Source organism: Lynx rufus, unplaced genomic scaffold (assembly GCF_022079265.1).
Source record: "Lynx rufus isolate CCGP_SWC_20201006 ecotype Redwood Valley unplaced genomic scaffold, mLynRuf1.p SCAF_2, whole genome shotgun sequence".
Lineage (NCBI taxonomy): Eukaryota > Metazoa > Chordata > Mammalia > Carnivora > Felidae > Lynx > Lynx rufus.
The window spans coordinates 66,825,463-66,845,877 of NW_025814834.1; the positions used below are offsets into that span (position 1 = coordinate 66,825,463).

Sequence of the window (20,415 nt, forward strand, 5' to 3'; positions counted from 1 at the left end):
CCCTCCCTGGTTCTTTCCCTACCTTCCTTCCTTATCTCTATCTTTCTCTCTCACTCTCCTTATTGAACTGTTCTAGGTACAAGATACCATTGTTTGCACTGTTAATAATACAAAGATCAGGAATACATACACTTTACTTACATGGATGGGTCAATCTAGTAGTGTCATAGAGCACCTATGCAGCTAATACTGTTAGAACGTTTATAAATGGTGTGAGAGACGTGTGATTGAAGTATTCAGGAAAAGAGTAATTAACAGTTCTTGCTCACTTTGTGCTAGGCACTATTTTGGTACTTAAGGAGAGATCACAGCTATAAATGTTAGGAGAATGAGGAAGAATTTCTTGAAGGAAGTAGCATTTGAGGTAAAACCTGAAACATGGATACAGCTTCCACATGCAAAGATGATGGAAAAGGGAAACAAATACTCCCTATGTGGGGAATAATAAATGGAAATGAGAAAAACAGAGAGATGTGTTGGTTCTGTGTACAGTAAGAAGCTCACTTTTGACGGGAACACTGTAGAAAAAGAGGGTGGAAGAAAAGCTTAGAGAGGTGGGTTGGGACAAATTGAAGGGCCTTGACAGCTAGCTACAAGTATTTCTATGAAATTTAGTAGGCATGGAGAGGTCATTGAGACTTTTAATTGTGGCAGTGGTATTATTAGAGTACAAATTTTGAAGACTGTTTTAAGTATGGTTTATAGGATGAACTGGCCTAAGGAGAAATTAGAGTGCTGCCCCCAAATGGTAGTACATACTTTCCAGCAGAAGGTTTTAAGGGCCTACACTAAAGTAGTGTACATATATGACCACTGTAATGCATACGAAAGCTTTATAGTTTATATCATTCTCGAGATATACGGGCTAAATTAGATGCAAATTTTTTAACAACAGGACTTGAAAAAATTAGCAATGACTCTAAAATTATTAGGGGCAAGATTTTGAGGTGTCAGATATCAAGGATGTCTCTCTGAGGTCTTAAGTCTGGAGAGTTCAGATCCCAGTTAACATAAACAGAGAATATGTTGAGACGAGAAGGTAATCTTGGAGAGGGTAATGTATTTGGTTCCAGACATACTATGTTTCCACCTCTGGTGGAACAGTGAGATGGAGATAGTAGATGAGCTCTTAGGAAAAGAAAAGTTTAGAAAGAGGTATTGGACTAGAAATAAAGGTTGAGAATCATCCACACAGAAATAATAGTTGAAACGATTCAAATACAGACATTGATCTAGTGAGTAGAAATAGCATTTAGTATTCATTTCTGTCTTTTCGGGTGAAATATAGGGAGGTAAATATAATCTTAAAGATTTATAAGTTTATGAATTAACCTAGAAAAAAAATTTTTAAGACTTTATTTTTAAGTAATCTCTACACCCAATGTGGGGCTCGAACTCACAACCCCAAGATCAAGAGTTGCATGCTTTTCAACTGAGCCTGCCAGGTGCCCCTAGAAATTTTTTGATAGAAAAACAGATATCACAACTTTTTATTTGACATTAAAAAGAAAAGTAACCTGTAGACACCTTCTTTCTCATTCTATAAACCTTATAATCCATTGGCTCCCTAACATTTCTGAAAGTAAGCATCTGTGACTTCTTCAGTCTTTTAATTTCTGAGGCCATTTATCCTTTCATTTGAAATGCACTGGACTAGTCACAAGGATTAAGATAGTTGCCAGGATATCTTAACTTTTACTATATATAAAGCAAGACACTTCTGTTTTTCCATCTCTGTTCACTTGGTCTGTTTGCCCAAAAAAAGAAGTAACACATTCTTGTTTATGTATTGAATTACATGTTTAACAACTTTCAATAATAATTTACTAGCAAAGTCCCAGATGAGACTACTGGTTATTTAGTATTAATGGAATATTTGACAAGTTTCTCAATATTGGACACATCATAATCTTAAGGGCTAAAATACATAACAGTTCCCAAAACTCTAGGCTGGAAAAGGTTTGAACCAGTTTTATTGAACACTGTTTTACTGTTCATAACATTTTTTGACAGAGTGATTGTTGTTACTAATTACAGAAAAGGACATTAGTTTTTACCTCTTTCATCAACATTTATTTCTTTTGTTTCCAATAAAATGGGAGTATGATTAGAATTTTTCATTCTACAGGGACAGGTTTTGAGAGCATGGCTTGATATTACAAGAGGAAAAGAACCTTATACTAAAAAAGCACTAAGATATTTTGAAGAGGGATTACAAGATGGAAATGATATTTTTGCTCTGCTGGGTAAGGTGAGTTGAAGTTAGGGTAAATAAATCATATTTTAAAATTTATTCATAATCTATATATTTGAAACCCAACAAAACTGAGTAGTTCAAAAAAGATAGTAATGGTTATGTTACTTTTATCAGCTCTCAACTCTAAGAGGAACTTGCATTTTATTTGTATAGGACAGTGAACTACAAACTAGAGAAAGGTATTTCCTTACCAAATTCCTGAATCCCGATTGGTTTTAATTTGTTTTATGGTGGTGGTGGTGGTGGTGGTGGGGGTTCCGGTGGTTCCTATATTGCTTATTTACCAAACATTTATGGTTTGTCTAATATGTGCAAGGCATCACTGTAGATACCAGGGAGACCCTGAGCAAAATAAAACCTCTTGCTTTTATGGAGCTTATACTCTATTGTTGGAGACAGACAATAAACAAAATAAGTAATTAAATTACATAGTATATTGGAAGGTAATAAGTGCAATGGAAAAATAAGTAAATCAGATAAAGGGAGAGAAGGAGAGCTAGGAGTATGAACCTATAGTTTTAAATCATGTGGTCAGAGAAAGTGACATTTGAGCAAAGACCTATAGGAAGTGAGAGTTACTGCTCTGTGGGCACCTGGGGGAAAGCATTTACAAATAGAGGAGATAACAAGTTGAACTACCTTAAGGCATGTTCAGGACATTGCTGGGAGGCCAGGAGACGAGTGGAATGAGCTAAGCAGAGGGTAGAAGTGGAGGCTTGAGGAAAAGAAGGTGAGTATGAGGATGGGGGCGGGGGGGGGTGTGTGGGAGAGATGAGGAGAGCCATGGCTGATTGTGTAAAGTCTTTGGCTTTTACTTTGTACTAGATGGATGGGCAGCCAGTGATAAGAGAAACAACATGACCTGACTTACATTGTGAAGGATGAGTCATTAGAAATCATTGGTGGGTAGAAATGTATAATTTGGGTCCTTTCTTCAGTTCCGTTGATGCCTTCTGAATGTCTTAAAATATTTAAAGTTTTTGATTCAGCAAAAGGAAATTAAATTTATTTGTTAGGAAAACAGCCTGTTAGATAAGCAGTAATTTGCAGGTGTAAAAAAGAAAAGAGGATTATTAGTGTCTTGACTCTTGTTAATACCCCCTCATGGCTTTTGCCAGTTTCTGTGGCTAGTGAACTTGTTTGGATATTCGCCTCTGGTACAAATAGTATTCACTCTGACTGCACTCAAGTTTTACCTGATGGCACTGCTAGATGAATTGAGCATTTATCAAGCTTTTAAAAAGTTTTTCTTGATCATTTCAACTCCACCCTCTTCTTAAAGAAAAGCTAATTGAGGAGCACCTGGGTAGCTCAGTTGGTTAAGCATCCAACTCTTGATTTCAGTTCAGGTCATGATCTCACCGTCCTGAGATGGAGCCCCTGGTTGTGCTCTGTGCTGGGCATGGAGCCTTCTCAAGATTCTCTTCCTCTGCCCCTCCCCTGCTTGCACTCATGCTCTCTCACTCTCTCTCAAAAGAAAAAAAAAAGCTAGTTGATAATCTACTAAGGTCTAGGGCTATTTCAGGTGTCAGTATAAGCAGCTTAGGAGAGATTTACCTTTTGCCTCCAATACTTAAGATTTGTTTAAATTCTTTTTCTGATACAACCCATTCCAGTTATGTATTTATTTTTCAGTTAATTCAATAGAGGATGTTTGCATTAGCCTAATTCCAACTAGGAATGATAGGAACCAAGTACACAGCAAATTTAGTTTCATTTAATGTGTTATGTGGCATCATATGGGAGGTGATGGTCTAAGGAAGTAATAGATGTGGTCCTTTAGTATGATTTTCTTTTTTTTATATTATCAGCTATTTAGGCAGATTCCAAGGGTATATATAATTTGAAAACATTCTCAGCATTAATCTTTATGCATTATTGTCAACTATTTAGAAATTTTAATAATAATTTATTTTGGCATAGTAGCAGGGTCGGGTGGTTCTCAGGCTTTAATTATATGGGAGTTATATGGGACTACAGATGAGAATATAATCTCAAACCTATTTCAGGATTATATTGTAATTCTACTGTACATGTATTGAGACTGGACACTCATTTTGAACTGAGATATTCCAGGACTAAATTTATTCCTAAAGGAGATCCAGAAGCAAATTTTTAAAAATCTGATATATGATAAATATGCCTAATGTCTGCTCTTAAAGTGCTAACTCTATAGCTTTATTTTTTCTGACTATGAAAGTAATACATGGATACTGTATAGAATGCAGTAATATCAGAATTAAGAATAGATATCACCATTGAAGATAACCAGTTAAACTATTGTATTATAAATGACATCTCTTTATGTCATTAAGCATAGATCTATAAATCTATAGAATGACTTTTAATGGCCACCTAAAATTTGATTAAATAGGTATGCTATGAATGGACATTTTGGGTTATTTTTTTTATCTACTATATCTAATATAAATCTGCCATAAATATAATCTTTTTTTTTCCTATGGTCTTATTCAATTATTTCATTAAGATACATCCTAGAAGTGAAAATATTAAGGTAGAGGGAGTTGTTTGAACTTTATTTTGCTTATTTCTTAAAGTCTTACCTTCTTTAAAGTTACTTATTTTTTATTTCTTTTTGTTTTTAAGCTTATTTATTTATTTTGAGAGAGTGCATGCAAGTGAGGGAAAGGCAGAGACAGAGAGGGAGAGAGAATCCCAAGCAGCTTCTGTGCTATCAGCACAGAGCCTGATGCGGGGCTCAATCTCACAACCGTGATATGGCCTGAGCTGATACCAAGTCAGATGCCTAACCAGTAAGCCACCCAGGGGCCCTATTTTATTTTTTTAAAGATTTTATTTTTAAGTAATCTCCACCTAACGTGGGACTTGAACTTAAACCCTGAGATCAAGAGTTGCATGTTCTATGGACTGAGCCAGCCGGGTGTCCCAGCCTGAAAGTAGTGTTTTTTTTTTTTTTAAAGATACAAAATCTCTTCATTTTATTTTATTTTACTTTTAATTTTTTTAACATTTATTCATTTTTGAGAGACAGAGAGAGCGTGAGCAGGGGAGGGGCAGAGAGAGGGAGACACAGAATCTGAAGCAGGCTCCAGGCTCTGAGCCATCAGCACAGAGCCAGTCACAGGGCTCAAATCCACAAACCATGAGATCATGACCTGAACCAAAGTCAGACACCCAAGGGACTGAGCCACCCAGGTGCCTCTGAAATGTCTTCATTTTAGATGCTATTTGCAAATATCTTGGAAATACTTTATTCTAAAAGATAATTTTTCTGTTCTAGTTATTTAAAAGTAGATTTTATAACACAGCCACTTACATACAATATTTTTATTGTTTTGTGATGTTTTAAAATTTTCGTTTTGTTAAAAAGTTATTTTATATTTCTCATTGTAAAAGTGATAACTATTCCTTACAGAAAGTCAGAAAACAAAAACATAGAAAATGTTAAATGTTAGTATCCTACGTCTCAAGGGTCACAGTTATGAGAACCTCGGTATATATGATTGGAGTTTTGATGTCACTTTTTTCCTCCTATTAGGCACAATGCCTTGAGATGCGCCAGAATTATTCAGGTGCTCTGGACACTGTGAACCAGATAATAGTGAACTTTCCGAGTTTCCTTCCTGCTTTTGTAAAGAAAATGAAACTACAGCTCGCCTTACAGGATTGGGACCAGACTGTTGAAACAGCACAGAGGTTAAGTAAAAAAAGATAATACAAGTACCTTTGGATCTGGTTATAATTTCAGGGGAAAAAAAAATCTGTATTCTTTTATCATAAGATTTTTTATTTTTATTTAAGTTTATTTACTTTGAGAAACAGAGAGCATGAGCAGGGGAGGGGCAGAGAGAGAGGAAGAGAGGATCCACGCTGTCAACACAGAGCCTGACATGGGGCTGGATCCCACGAACTGCGAGATCATAACCTGAGCCAGAATCAAGAGTCAGAGTCTTAACCAACTGAGCCACCCAGGCACCCCTATTATAAGATTTTTTTAATTTGATTTTTTTTCAAGCAATATAAAATCGAAAGAGAACTTAACATTGCACTGTTTTTAGCAACTGAATGTTTTGATTTATATAAATATCTGAATAGTTGTTCTAAGACAGATAATCTTTTGTGCAAATATCCCTGCTCTAGTGAAGCTTATATTTAAATGAGAGGAACCATATAATAAGCAGAACAAGTAAAAGATTACGTAGTATGTTAGAAAGTTTTAAGTGCTATAGAAAAAAGATAAAGCTGGAAAGTGAAATAGGGAGTGGGAGGAGGGATTCCATTTTATGGGATGGTCTGGGAAGGCATCACTGAATAGGTGACATTTGAACACAGGGAGCAAGCCATGCAGATATCTGGGAGAAGACTGCAGAAGGTCAGAGAAGCAAGTGTGAAGACCTGAGGCAAGGGTGTGTGTCATGTTTTTAAGGAGTATGAGGGGGGGTAAGATGACTAGACAGTGAAGTCAGAGCAGAAGGGTAGGAGGGAGCAGGGGAGCCAGGATATAAATGGTCTTGTTGGTCATCTTGAGGATTTAGATTTTTCTTCTGAAGTATAAAATGGAGGATCCCCTCTCTCCCTCGTCTCCTTCCTCATTTTCCTACTTTGTCTCTCCACTGGCCTCCCACTTCTCCCACATCTTTTTCTTGATATTTACGATAAAGAAACCAGTCTTGTATCCAGTAGGTTTTCCGTAAGAATTTTATTGATTGCATGCCATGTACTGTTGCTTATCCTCTGAATTTCCTGTAAATTGGTACTGGATATAGAGGCTTGGTTAGATACATGTTCAATTTTTTTTCTCTTTTTGCAGTTACTTCATAAGTGGTGATGTGTTCTTTTATAGAAGGGACATAATCCCCTGCTGTCTTTTTGTGGTAATATCAGAAATCTGTGCTCAGTACCTGGGTGCTTTAGGATTATAATATGGTTATATCATTCTGCATTTCTTAGCTGGAGTACTATTAAAAAAAATTTCGCATCAACTGCGGTTATCCAGTGGTATAGTTCATATAAGAAAAGTTGGATAAGTGCTTGAATCTTTTATTTCTGGGTTTCAAAAAACCAAAAAAATTAGAAAGTTCCCTAGCATCCCCGAATTGTGATTGATTAGCAGTTTGGGTTTGTTTATATAACATGGATTAAACTTGTGTGCTTCTAACCGTTTTGGTTGTTATAATTGCTCATATTGGGGCGCCTGGGTGGCGCAGTCGGTTAAGCGTCCGACTTCAGCCAGGTCACGATCTCGCGGTCCATGAGTTCGAGCCCCGCATCAGGCTCTGGGCTGATGGCTCAGAGCCTGGAGCCTGTTTCCGATTCTGTGTCTCCCTCTCTCTCTGCCCCTCCCCCGTTCATGCTCTGTCTCTCTCTGTCCCAAAAATAAAATAAAATTAAAAAAAAAAAAAAAGATAATTGCTCATATTGTCTCACTATTGGCTGTTAGTAGCCTCTTCAAGTTAGTTCTTAGGTCCTTTTGACAAGATCCTAGTAGTCTTCAGTAATTTCCTTGCTATTTGGTGTATAGCAAGACGCACTAGGGTCATTTTGTGTATTTTTTGCCCTAAACAGGAATTAGCTGTTGTGGCGTGCAATATAATCCCTTTTAGTGGGAAGTGATATTTGGAGGCCACAATTTGGGCATTAGTAACTCTTTGATGTTTATATTTTTCTAGATTTCTTTTCTAGGCACTCTGTATGAGTGGGAGGTGGTGGAGTATCGATATAGTATATTAAATATATATATGTATATATATATATATATACACACATATATATTTGGGGATGTTTGTAAAAGAAAAAATAGACTATATGGTTTTTAAGCTTGATTTTTATTTACTTGGTATTTTGTGGATATTCTTTTATATCCATTCAGCCAGATATACATAATTATTTTTTAACAAAGTACACATCCATAAAGTAAACATATAAGTAGTTGATCTTTCCCCGTTGATAGCCATTTAGGGGTACACACACACACACCCCTTTTTACACATATAGGTATATTTCTGGAGGATCATTTCTTAAATGAGGGATTACTGAATTAAAGGGAATCATATTTGTTAAGGTAGGCCGAGCTCCTATAAAATAGATCTAAACACATAATAGAATATTTTTTCTGCCATATGTAATTGTTTTGAGTGGGTGTAACTTTTGATCAGTCAGCCTTCCTCCACACTGTCATTCAGGTACCTAGGTTCTTTCCATATCGCAACTCTGCGATGTCCTAAAACCTCATGACGTTGGTATCCAGCTGGTAGAAAGGGTAAGAGTGTGGCGGAATCATTCCACTTTCCTTTAAAGCCCAGGCCTAGAAGTGGGCTGTCTCCCGTGGGCCACATCTAATTGCAAAGGTAGCAGGAACATGTCAGCTAGCTATGTGCCCAAGCAAATGAGGAAAGAATGATTTGAGGAGACAGATGGCAGTCTCTATCTCGGGTATGCATGTTTGAAATTTGCAAAGACACTACCAAATTGTCCTTCTAAGAAATTGTACTAATTTATACTCCCATGAGTACTCTCCAGAATGCCCCTCCCCCATCCTTGTCAACTCTGGCTATTATCAGTGTGGTGGTTTTGTTTTTAACGATCTGGTAGAATAAAAGTGGTAGTATCTGGTAGAATAAAACCGTATTTTTATTTTCATTTCTTTGATTATGTTGAAATTGAGCACCTTCATATTGCTAAGGCTATTTTTTCCCTTGTAAAATGGTCATTTTTTTCCACATTATTCCCTGTATTTCAAATACATTTTTATATTTTGGGGGGCATGTTCTCCATCACATTTCTTTTTTGATAGTTTTCTTGGCTCTTTTTCTATCGACTGTCAGAATTAACTTACCAAGTTAAAAAAAAAAAAAGAAACCTAAGATTTTGGTTTGAAATGCATTGAATCTATAGATTATTTGGGGGGGGGGGGAACCTTTTTAACCAAAAATGGGTGTTATCATGTGGCAACTATTGGGGCATAGCAAACAGCTACAAATCTCAGGGCTTAACGATAGTAAGCACTCATTCCTCACTTTGGTAGGGATCATCTGGGGTCTTCTGGCCTCCACCAGCCCCGCCTGGTGTTCTGCTTCAGATTTTAGGTCCATCTGGGTGGTGTGGCACTTTATTGCAGTTTGGTCTCTGGTCAGCTCTACGGGTGTTCTTCTTTGGGCTCAAGCTAGAGAGCAGCAGCTACCCAGAGGTGAGCACGTCTCCGTGGTTATAGCAGAGATGCAAAGGGACAGGCAGAAGAATCCAGTGCCTCTGAAACTTTGGTGTGGCACACTGCCAGTCCTGTTCACATTCCATTGGCCAACATTAGGAAGATGTCCAAGTCCACAGCCAAGGAGCAACAAAGTACCTGTCAGCATTTATAGGAAGAACTCACTTTCATGGCAGAAGGTATATATTCTTGGAAGGTGGAAAATTGAAGCCAATAATTCATTGTACCACATCATCCATAATAAGAAACCTGGTGTATTATTATCCCATTTGTTCATTTCTTTTTTAAATGTCCTTGAGCAGAGTTCATAGGAATTTATATAGCTTTTGCATATTTTTTACTAAGTTTGTATCTTTTTTGGGGTAAGGGGAGTTGTTCCTATTACTAATCAGATATTTTTCCATAATATTTTCAAATTTTTTTTGTCACATAGGAATCTGTTTTAATGTTGTGAATTACATTAAGAGACTTTTAAATATTTAACCAATCTTCTCATTCCTGAAATTCTTGTAATAAATCTTCCTGGTCAAGGTGAATTATTCTTTTAATATACTGTTATGCATGGTTAAGTAATACTTTATTTAGGATTGCCAAAGAATTTAATGAGACTGGTACAATCTATTCATATCTTTTTAAAACATATTAAAGACTAAGAATCACTACTCACTTCAGCAGTGCATAAAGACTAAGAATCAGAGATTTTTTTTTAGCCTAAATAATGAGGTTGATAATTTTCATAAAGGAGATTTTATTTTACTACTTAAAATTCTTACTTAGATAATGGAGTAGTCAGAGCAGCAAAATGACTTTTTCAACCTTCAAATAAAAGAAAGCACATTAAGTTTATTTCAACATTAAGTGAAATGTTTTTCTGCAGGTTAATGCTTCAAGATAATCAAAATGTGGAAGCTCTAAGAATCCTGGCTCTTTACTATTTGTGTAGGGAGGGGGACATAGAGAAGGTAAGTTGTATTGTACTATTTAAGTTTCCTGTATTAAAAAATCTATAGTTACACACACACATATGCACATATATAAGAGCCTTCAAGAGCTCTTTTAGAATGTATTACATGGTACTTTTTACTTGATTCCTAGAAATACACCTTAACAAAGAGATGAGCTTCTTAAATCAACTAGTAAAGCAAAAATATTATGTAGTTAAAACTACCTTAAAAATTCCTTAAATCATTAATTATAGTATATGTGGTTTTCCACATAAAACCCCAATACAGTATTATATACATGATTAATGTAACTGGTGGTGCTAGGTATGGAAGAATATATATACAAAATATGATTTGTAGTATTTTTACAATATAACTGTGTTTGCATTATTTAAATGGGCTTAGGATGAAATCCCATTGGACCTTATAATAAGGTACATGTTTCTCTAGTAATGAGCACATTGATTATATACTGAATTATGGAATGCCAAAATCCAGTTTGAAGCAAATAGTATTATAACAGGTAATAGATTTGAATTGTGTTTAGTCTGGTTAAATCGGTTAATATGATAGCAACTAATAAATTTTTCAGTAAATACCATAAGAATTTTAGTAGGGGTGCCTCTTCAGTAAATTTTCCTGGCATTGAAGTTACTTACCATAAGTGTCTTAGTGATTTTTCTAATCTAGAGAATATTTTAAATATAAACCAGACTATATAAGTAATTTGAAGTCCAATCTCATACAATAGTAATGTTTATACTTATGTTATTATTCATATCTCATGTGTGTCATGAATTAATTATTGGAGAGGGAGCTTGGCATATATAGTTAATTGAATATTATGGGTATCTTTACCTACCCAAAGAATTCCATTCAATAACAGATATTTTAAAAACACATTTTAAAACTCAATTCTTTATTCATAATTCTTGAGCCTTTTAAAAGAATTTTTGGGGCGCCTGCATGGCTCAGTCAGTTAAGCATCTGACTTTGGCTCACTCATGATCTCACAGTTGGTGAGTTCGAGCCCCGGATCAGGTTCTGTGCTGACAGCTTGGAGCCTGGAGCCTGCTTTGGGTTGTGTGTCCCTCTCTCTCATTCTGCCCCTCCCCTGCTCATGTTCTCTCTCAAGAATAAATTAACATTAAAGAAATTTTTTTTAATTAAAAAAAAGAACTTTTAATACATTTTGCAACATAGATGATTTCACTGGAGTCAAGAGGGAATTTGCAAAAGCAAACATTTTTTAAATGATAATATTTATTCATGTATATGTCATGTATTCTTTTTTTCTTTGTTATTTTAAAATTATACCGGATACTTTTGTTTTAGGCTGCCACCAAGCTGGAAAACTTAGAAAATGCATTGGATGCCACAGAACCACAAAATGCTCAACTTTTTTATAAGATCACAGTAGCCTTCAGCAGAACTGTAAGAGTGCCTGCAATGTACCAGAGTTCTGTATCTGTAGCTGGGAATATAAAATAAGTCACGAAGGTTGAGGCACCAAAGGGCATATGGCCTAGAGTGAAAATACCCTACATATATATATATGTGATAACATTCCTAAGAAAATCCGTTTGGAGGAGATAACATAATTTCTCACCAGCCATAAGAAGACATCATAAAGGCTTCATGGAAGGCTTTGTTGAGCCTTTAAGGATAGGAAAGTGGTAAATTCCAAAGGAAATGGGAAATCATGTATTTTAATCAGAGCGTAGGATTTATGATTAGAGTTATTCTTTGTTTTGTTTTTTAAAACTACAGTTGACCCTTGACTGACACGGGTTTGAACTGCATGAGTCCACTGAAAGCAGATCTTTTCAGTCAATACAGTACTGTACTGTAAATGTAGTTTCCTTATTATTGTGATTTTTTTAATAAAATTTTCTTTTCTTTAGCTTACTTTATTACAAGAATACAGTATATAATACATATAATGTACAAAATAATGTGTTAATAGACTATGTTATCAATTAGGTGTGGTCAGTAATAGGATATTTTAATAGTTCAATATTTGGGGAATCAAAAATTATATGCAGCTTTTGAACTGTGCAGTGAAGGGTGGAGGCCAGCACCCTACCCCCATGTTATTCAAGGGTCAGTTGTATTTGAAAAAAAGTTTTAACATAGGTAAGAGACAATTTTGGTGGGGGAAATGGTTGGGATCTTTTTTTTTTAATAATAATAAAGAAATGTTTTTATTACAACATCCCATAAGAAGAAGATAATCAGGAATGGAGTAGAAAAATACAGCAGAATCTCAAAATCAATACAAGGAATGGAGGATTGAAAAGTTAATTAAACTAATTCCTTATTTAAAAAATAAGGAAAAGGTACACATAAGTAGATGAAATAATAGATAAACTGAAAGAAAAAATCAAGGATATCAATTGTTAAATGCCATGAAGAAACTGATTCTTTTGTTAAAAAACAGATTGTCAGATTGTGTGAGATTTAGAGGGGAAAAAAATCCCTGCTATTACAAAAGTTTGAGTTAAGGAAGATATTTACCTTTTTTTATTTATTTCATTGCCAGATCATTTATTTTGATTAGTTTTTAATTAAGCTTAAAAAATTCAAGCAGTTTAGAATTTTACTCTTAAAAGTTACTGTGGTAGGGGCACCTGGGTGGCTCAGTCAGTTGAGTGTCCCGGCTCTTGATTTCAGCTTAGGTCATGATCTCCGGGTTGTGAGTTGGAGCCCCACATTTGGCTCTGTGCTGGCAGCACAGAGCCTGCTTGGGATTGTCTCTCTCCCTCTCTCTCTCTGCGCATCCCCTGCTTGCGATCTCACTCTTTCTCTAACATAAATAAATAAATAAACTTTTTTTAAGTTATTATGTTAGAACATTATGTACTTATTTTAGTAGAGTAGCCATTTCTTGAACTATTTTTGAAGCTTTTATAACAAAGATTCTAATGCATGATCTTTTTTTTTTTTAAGTTTATTTATTTTTGAGAGAGAGAGAGTGTGTGTGTGTGGGCACGATCAGGGGTTGGGCAGAGAGAGAGGGAAAGAGATTCCCAAGCAGGTTCTGTCCTGTCAGTGTGAAGCCCAGTGCGGAGCTCGGTTCCACGAACTGGGAGATCCTGACTTGAGCCAAAATCAAGAGTCAGATGCTTAACTGAGTACCCAGCTGAGCACAAATGCATGATCTTTAAAAATATTTGCCCTGAAACCATAAGAGACTCTTAAATATAGAGAACAAACTGAGGGTTAATGGGGAGGGGAGGAAACAGAGGGGAGGGGAAAATGGGTGATGAGCATTGAGGAGGGCACCTGTTGGGAGGAGCTCTGGGTGTTGTAGGTGAGCAATGAAGCTTGGGAATCTACTCCCGAAGCCAAGAGCATACTCTATACACCATATGTTAGCTAACTTGACAATAAGTTATATTTAAAAATATTTATATACTACCTTTTTCCCATTAAAAAAATAAATTAGGAGAAAATACAAAGAAGAAAGTAAAAATACTAATGATCTCACCACGGAAAACTTAACATGTTTAACATTAAAGTGTTTATCCTTTCTCTGCACATATATACAATTTTTAATAAAACGAGATGATATTATAAAATAAAATAATAAAAAAATGAAATATTTGCCCTGGTGGTATACCTTCTCCTTAGGGGGAAAGCAAATCCTTGTCCTAGGTTTTGATTCGATAAACTACATATATATGTACATATACATATCTGTAACCTTAAAGTAATAATATCCTCGTCTAATTCATAAAACAATGATAAGACAGTTTGAAAACAGTCCTAAAAAATACACTTGTGTAGCATCTTTAGAGTATACTTTCCAGGAAGCTGTTGTTTAAAAGCAGTGTTCATTAGGATTTTAAGTTCTGATTAGATGTAAACTCTTTCTTGCTGCACTGTCCAGGTAGTAAATGGAGAAGTTTTATTTTCCTTTGGTTATTAAATCTTTTTTTTCATTCTATTTCTATGAAGTACAAATAATTTGTATATTTAGAAAAAAAATAATCCTCCCACCTGAGTAGAAGCGTTTGACTTCTAATTTTTTTTTTCTTTTTAGTGTGGACGAAGTCAACTCATTCTTAGAAAAGTTCAGACATTACTACAACGAGCTCTTGCTTTAAACCCTGAGCAATCAGAATTTGCTACAGAACTTGGATACCAAATGATTTTACAAGGAGACATGAAAGAAGCATTGAAGTGGTATAATACCGCCATGAAACTGGATGAAACTAGTGTCCCCGCACTAATTGGTATGACAACTGTTTCTATAAGTGTTCCTCAGATATATATACATAATAATTCCTTTTAATACCTGCTATTAAAGAAGAAAATATGGGGCGCCTGGGTGGCTCAGTCGGTTAAGCGTCCGACTTCAGCTCAGGTCACGATCTCACGGTCCGTGGGTTCGAGCCCCGCGTCGGGCTCTGGGCTGATGGCTCAGAGCCTGGACCCTGCTTCAGATTCTGTGTCTCCCTCTCTCTCTGCCCCTCCCCCGTTCATGCTCTGTCTCTCTCTCTCTCAAAAATAAATAAATGTTAAAAAAAAAAATTAAAAAACAAAAGAAGGAAATATGTTGTAGTTTTCTAAAATCAAACTGTCCTCCACTATCCACAATAGAAAAAAACATAAATCTTTAAAAATAAAGTTTTCATTTTTAAAAAAATTTTTTATGTTTATTTATTTTGGAGGGGGGGAAGAGAGAAAGAAATCCCAAGACGTGGGGCTTGAACTCACAAACTGAGATCATGACCTGAGCCAAAACTAGTCGCATGCTTAACCAATTGAGCCACCCAGGCGCCCCTTTTTAATTTCACTTGGTTTTAGACAGAGAGAGCATGAACTGGGGAGAGGGGCAGAGGGGGGGAGAGAGAGAGAGAGAGAGAGAGAGAGAGAATCGGAAGCAGGCTCCATGCTCAGCACAGAGGCCAACCCAGGGCCCAACCGACTCGAGTCGGATGCCCAACCAACTCAAGTCGGATGCTCAACTGACTGAGCCATCCAGGTGCCCCTAAAGGTTTCATTTCTTATGTAGTATCTTGCGATAATAAACTTTTATGGGGGTAGTTCCCATAAATTCTGAAGTCCTTAGTAACTGATTTTATATAGGTACAAAGCTGGCAATTTTATTTCCTTTTATTCTCTTTTCTTTTTTAAATCTGATGTAGTATTTATGACTTTTTGTATTTTATTATAATGTATCAATACTTTAATATATTATGGGGGGAAAAACCTATTTTATTAATCCTTGTGTTGTTAGCTTGAAGTGTACATACCTGAATGGATGTGGACTTTGACTATTTTTGTCCTGTTTGGCTTTAGGAGTTATCCGATGTCAATTAATAGAAGGGCAGTTACAGGATGCAGATCAGCAGCTCGAATTCCTTAGTGAAATTCAGCAGTCTATTGGAAAATCTGCGGTACAGTATTTTATTTTATCAGATCGTATAGATCCTAGCTACTGTTTATAAAATATGAAATTTTTTTTAGTAATAGTAATGGCTTTAAAAGACTAATATATGATAATTTTAATGTATGATTGCATTTACTAACTTACCTCCTTGCAGAATTAGACTTTAAGTAATCTTGTATAAGAGTCTAAAAGTTTGGCTCACCTGAGTGGCTCAGTCGGTTGAGCGTCCGACTTCGATTCAGGTCATGATCTCACAATCCGTGAGTTCGAGCTCTGCATCAGGCTCTGTGCTAACAGCTTGGAGCCTGTAGCCTGCTTCAGAGTCTGTGTCTCCCTCTCTCTGACCCTGCCCCGTTCGTGCTCTGTCTCTGTCTCAAAAATATATAAGCATTAAAAAAAATTTTTGTTTTTAAAAAGAGTCTAAAAGTTTGTCTAAGCTAATACTTAAATTTGAATAAATATTGCACATAAATAGCACTTCATATGTGTTTGAAATCTAAGTAGAAACAAATGGCTTTACAACTGAATGGGATAATTAATGGCAACTGCTTAATTTGTAGGAATTAATTTATTTACATGCAATTCTTGCTATGAAGAAAAATAAGCGACAAGAAGAAGTTATTAATATGTTAAATGATGTTCTGGACACTCATTTTTCACATTTAGAAGATTTACCACTTGGCATACAATATTTTGAGAACTTAAATCCTGATTTCTTACTAGAAATTATTACAGAATATCTGAATTTCTGCCCAATGCAGGTAAGTAATTCTGGGACTTTTTTTCAATGAAAATATTTACAACATCATTTACGCAGTGTTTTATGAATGTGTTAATAAATCGTCTTTCACATATTAGATTTTATCTGCATCTTACAATGGTAGTATTCATATCTATATTAGTTGAAATAGTTTTTAAGTCAGAATATTTATGCCAATGACTGCTATCAAGTAATGTATTGGTTTATAAATATTCACTTGTAGTTCATAGAATGTTAATATCTTCACTTCAGGAGAAATATTAGAAGTTGTTAAAGTCAGACATTCAAGTCATACTTGAATCTACTACATAGCATCTTTTTTTTTTTTAATTTTTCTTTTTTTTTTTTTTTAACGTTTATTTGTTTTTGAGAAGAGAGAGACAGAGCATGAGTGGGGGAGGAGAGAGAAAGAGGGAGACCCAGAATCTGAAACAGGCTTCAGGCTCTGAGCTGTCAGCACAGAGCCCAACGCGGGGCTCGAATTCACAGACCACGAGATCATGACCTGAGCCGAAGTCAGACGCTCAACCGACTGAGCCACCCAGGCACCCCTGAATCCACTCCATAGCATCTTAAGGGCCCATCCAACCTTTGGGTACACTCAAAAGTGCAGTTCTTACTGTATAACTATAACTGTTAGACTGCATTTCCTGTGTTAAATCAGACTTAACTTCATGTTAAAAAAAATTCACCTGTGTCCTGGTCATCCTCCTGCTCTCTGAAGTGGCACGGGCAAGTCCAGTTACTTAGCCAAAGCAAGGGTTATTCTTCATTCATAAAACAGACCTTCAGATTTTAGAAATTAGTTTTCATGTTCTCCCTAAACAAGTCCAGGTTTTTAGCCATTTATTTTTATATGACATAGCTATAACCCTGCTCGTGGGCCTGAGGATAGCCTTTCTTCTGTTAGTAAGCTCTCCTTAAGGTCACTAGTCCAAATGTGGGTTTGGCCCTGGCAGATCCTCTTCTCCCTAATTCTAGATGTTCTTCTAGCTGCTTTTGTGAATCATACGATATTATCGACCCCTATTGAATTAATAGTTAACTAAAGTCTTTTGATCTATTATTCACTGTAACTTAGGACCAAACTGTAGACTCTACATTTATCCCTGTGAAACCTGATCTCCTCAGACTCCTCTCATAATTCCAGATTACCGTATTATTTTAGATCCTGATTGTCATCTATTTTATACAGATCTTAGTGTCATCCGTTATCTGCCTTATGTAGCACTGAGTAGAACTGAAAATGGAGCCTTTTATTGAACTACCAGAGAGTTGTTTCCAAACTGATGTGGATCCCTTAGCACTTTCTCATTACGACAGCAGATGACTTTACGTTATATTCAGCTCATGCTTCAACACAGGAATATCATAACAGGAAGTGTCAGATGTTTCATTGCTAAAAGCATAATTCTTAGCATTCTCCCTGATTTACAGCTTCCATAATTGTGTTAATAAGGAAATGAGGATAATGGCCTTTCTTTAGGGAAGCCATGTGACTTTTGTTGATCACTATGTCATTTTCCAAACTTGTATAAATCTTTTTTTTTTTTTTTAATTAGCCCTTTGGGGGGCACTTGGGTGGCTCAGTCGGTTAAGCATCTGGCTCTTGGTTTTAGCTCAGGTCATGATCTCACAGTTGGTGGGATCGAGCCCCACGTTGGGCTCTGTGCTGATAGTGCAGAGTCTGCTTGTGATTCTGTCTCTCCCGCTCTCTGCCCCACTTCCCCCCCACACCCCAGCTTGTCCTCTCATGCTGTATCTCAAAATAAATAAATAAACTTAAAAAATAATAATAAATTAACCCCTCTGGAATAGGGTTGATCCAAGTCTTCCCTGTCATGATGTGCTTTCAGTTGCTTAGAATTAGAATGCATTTTTCAGTACTTGTGCAGTAATCAGAATTCACTCAATGAATGCTTGTAGAGTACCTAGGACTTTGCTTGGAGCTGGGGAAGTAGTTGTGAAGGATAAAGTACAGCCTTTGTCCTCTATGAAGCATATATATAACTAGCAGGAGGAGACAGATAATATAACCAATTATATGGTGTATTAGAAAATCTCAGAAGAAATAGGTGATAATTTTTAAAAATTTTTTTTAATGTTTATTTATTTTTGAGAGAGAGAGGGAGAGCACAAGCAGGGGAGGAGCAGAGAGAGAGAGAGAGACACAGAATCTGAAACAGGCTCTAGGCTCTGAACTGTCAGCACAGAGCCCGACGCGGGGCTCGAACCCACGAACTGTGAGATCATGACCTGAGCTGAAGCTGGACGCTCAACCAACTGAGCCACCCAGGCACCCCTAGGTGATAATTTTAGATAAGATGATCTGGTTAGGCCTCATTAAGTGGTAAAAGTTGAACAAAAACGTGGTGTTCATGTGGAGATATGGTATAGATTGTCTCAGGCACAGAGAACAGTTGTGCAGTGGCCCAAAGGCCACAAGGAGACTAATGTGACAGGGATGGAGTGAGGAGGAGGTCACAACAGAGAAACCAGACCACGTAGGTCCTTAGAGGTGTTGTCCCTCCCCTGGCATCGATTCTGAGTACAGTGGGGAGCCGCCAGAGGGTTTACAGCGTCATCTGACTCAGTAATTTAAAAAGGATTTCTGTGGCAGCTGTGCTAAGAATTAACTGTAGGTGGAGCAAGAAATAATGTGTTAAGTGGCAATTGTGTCCCTAGTCCACAACATTTTGTGTTCCCACCCCCCCCCATATAACCTTTGTCAGCATGGCAGCACCTAATTAACATTCATAATGGTGTTTTCATGGGGAAATATCAGAAAGGCAGACTTGCCTCTCCAGTTCTGTTCCTTGCCCCTTTTATATTTGGTTTTTAATCAGACAGATGTTATTTTAGAGATTGTCCACATACAATTCACTCTGAAAGTGTTTACAGCAAAAATGATGGTTGTTCTCAATAAATAACTCTTAGCAGATGGTAAAGAACCTTTGCCACCTATATCACCTACACTTTCACTGTTTTCAGTTACACTGAAAAAATAAATACTTTTGAAGAATTTACTCTGTATTCATACTATGTGAAAGAGTGTAAAATTCTGATCTTCAAGGCACATAAAGACCCTAACCCTATAAAAGAAGCAAAACAAAACATGAAACTACTTTGGAATTGTATAAGATAATGTAGGATGCTAAATTTTATTACATAACTTATAAGTGCTGTAGAAATTTAAAGAAGTTGATGTATTGTAGGCATCAGTGGTCATATTTTGAAATAATTTTTGAGTGCACATTTTTTTGTGACTCAACATAGTGAAGAGATGTGGTAGTTTCTTTTCAGTAGTAACGTCTCATTGTAGGAGTGATTGTAAGACACTATACTCTAGTTAAAAATATATATGTGTGGACGGGCGCCTGGGTGGCTCTGTCAGTTAAGCGTCAGACTCTTGACTTTGGCTCAGGTCACGATCTCACTGTTTGTTAGTTTGAGCCCTGCATGGGGCTCTGCACTGACAGTGGAGAGCCTGCTTGGAATTGTATCTCTCCCTCTCTGCCCCTTCCCCACTTGGTCTCTATCTCTCTCTTGAAATAAATAAAAATAAACTTAAAATAAAAAAGAGTATATATGTATGGAGTGTAGGGGGACAATGGGGAAGATTATTTTTCAAATTAAGGACACAGCATCAGTAGGTCAAAGCAGGGAGAATAAACGTTTGATATTTAAACTAATATCACATTTGTAACTTGTGAGTGGGTAACCCTTGGATAAAGATTGGTTGGGTAGACAGCCATTAAAACAATAAACAAATGTTCTAGTACTGTTTTAGTTACCATATTCACTATGTATTAATAAAAAGAGAAAAAAAATCCTTTGAAAGCCTTTGACATGCCAGGCAGAGAAGCA

The 20,415-nt window shown here is 36.4% G+C and overlaps 1 protein-coding gene across 4 annotated transcripts in view; it reads left to right on the forward strand.

Annotated features, from left to right (window-relative positions):
- The window catches only part of TTC21B (tetratricopeptide repeat domain 21B), an 82,426-nt gene that overhangs the window by 8,512 nt on the left and 53,499 nt on the right, over positions 1-20,415 (forward strand). Inside the window, exons 5-11 of one of the 4 annotated variants that reach the window (XM_047083651.1) lie at positions 2,129-2,251; positions 5,778-5,935; positions 10,324-10,408; positions 11,726-11,824; positions 14,436-14,628; positions 15,698-15,795; positions 16,349-16,549. In XM_047083651.1, the coding sequence (XP_046939607.1) occupies positions 2,129-2,251; positions 5,778-5,935; positions 10,324-10,408; positions 11,726-11,824; positions 14,436-14,628; positions 15,698-15,795; positions 16,349-16,549 (957 nt within the window). Of the gene's footprint in view, positions 1-2,128; positions 2,252-3,121; positions 3,160-5,777; positions 5,936-7,602; positions 9,626-10,323; positions 10,409-11,725; positions 11,825-14,435; positions 14,629-15,697; positions 15,796-16,348; positions 16,550-20,415 lie in introns of those variants that run through there. The other 3 variants (XM_047083653.1, XM_047083652.1, XM_047083654.1) reach the window with 3 other exon arrangements.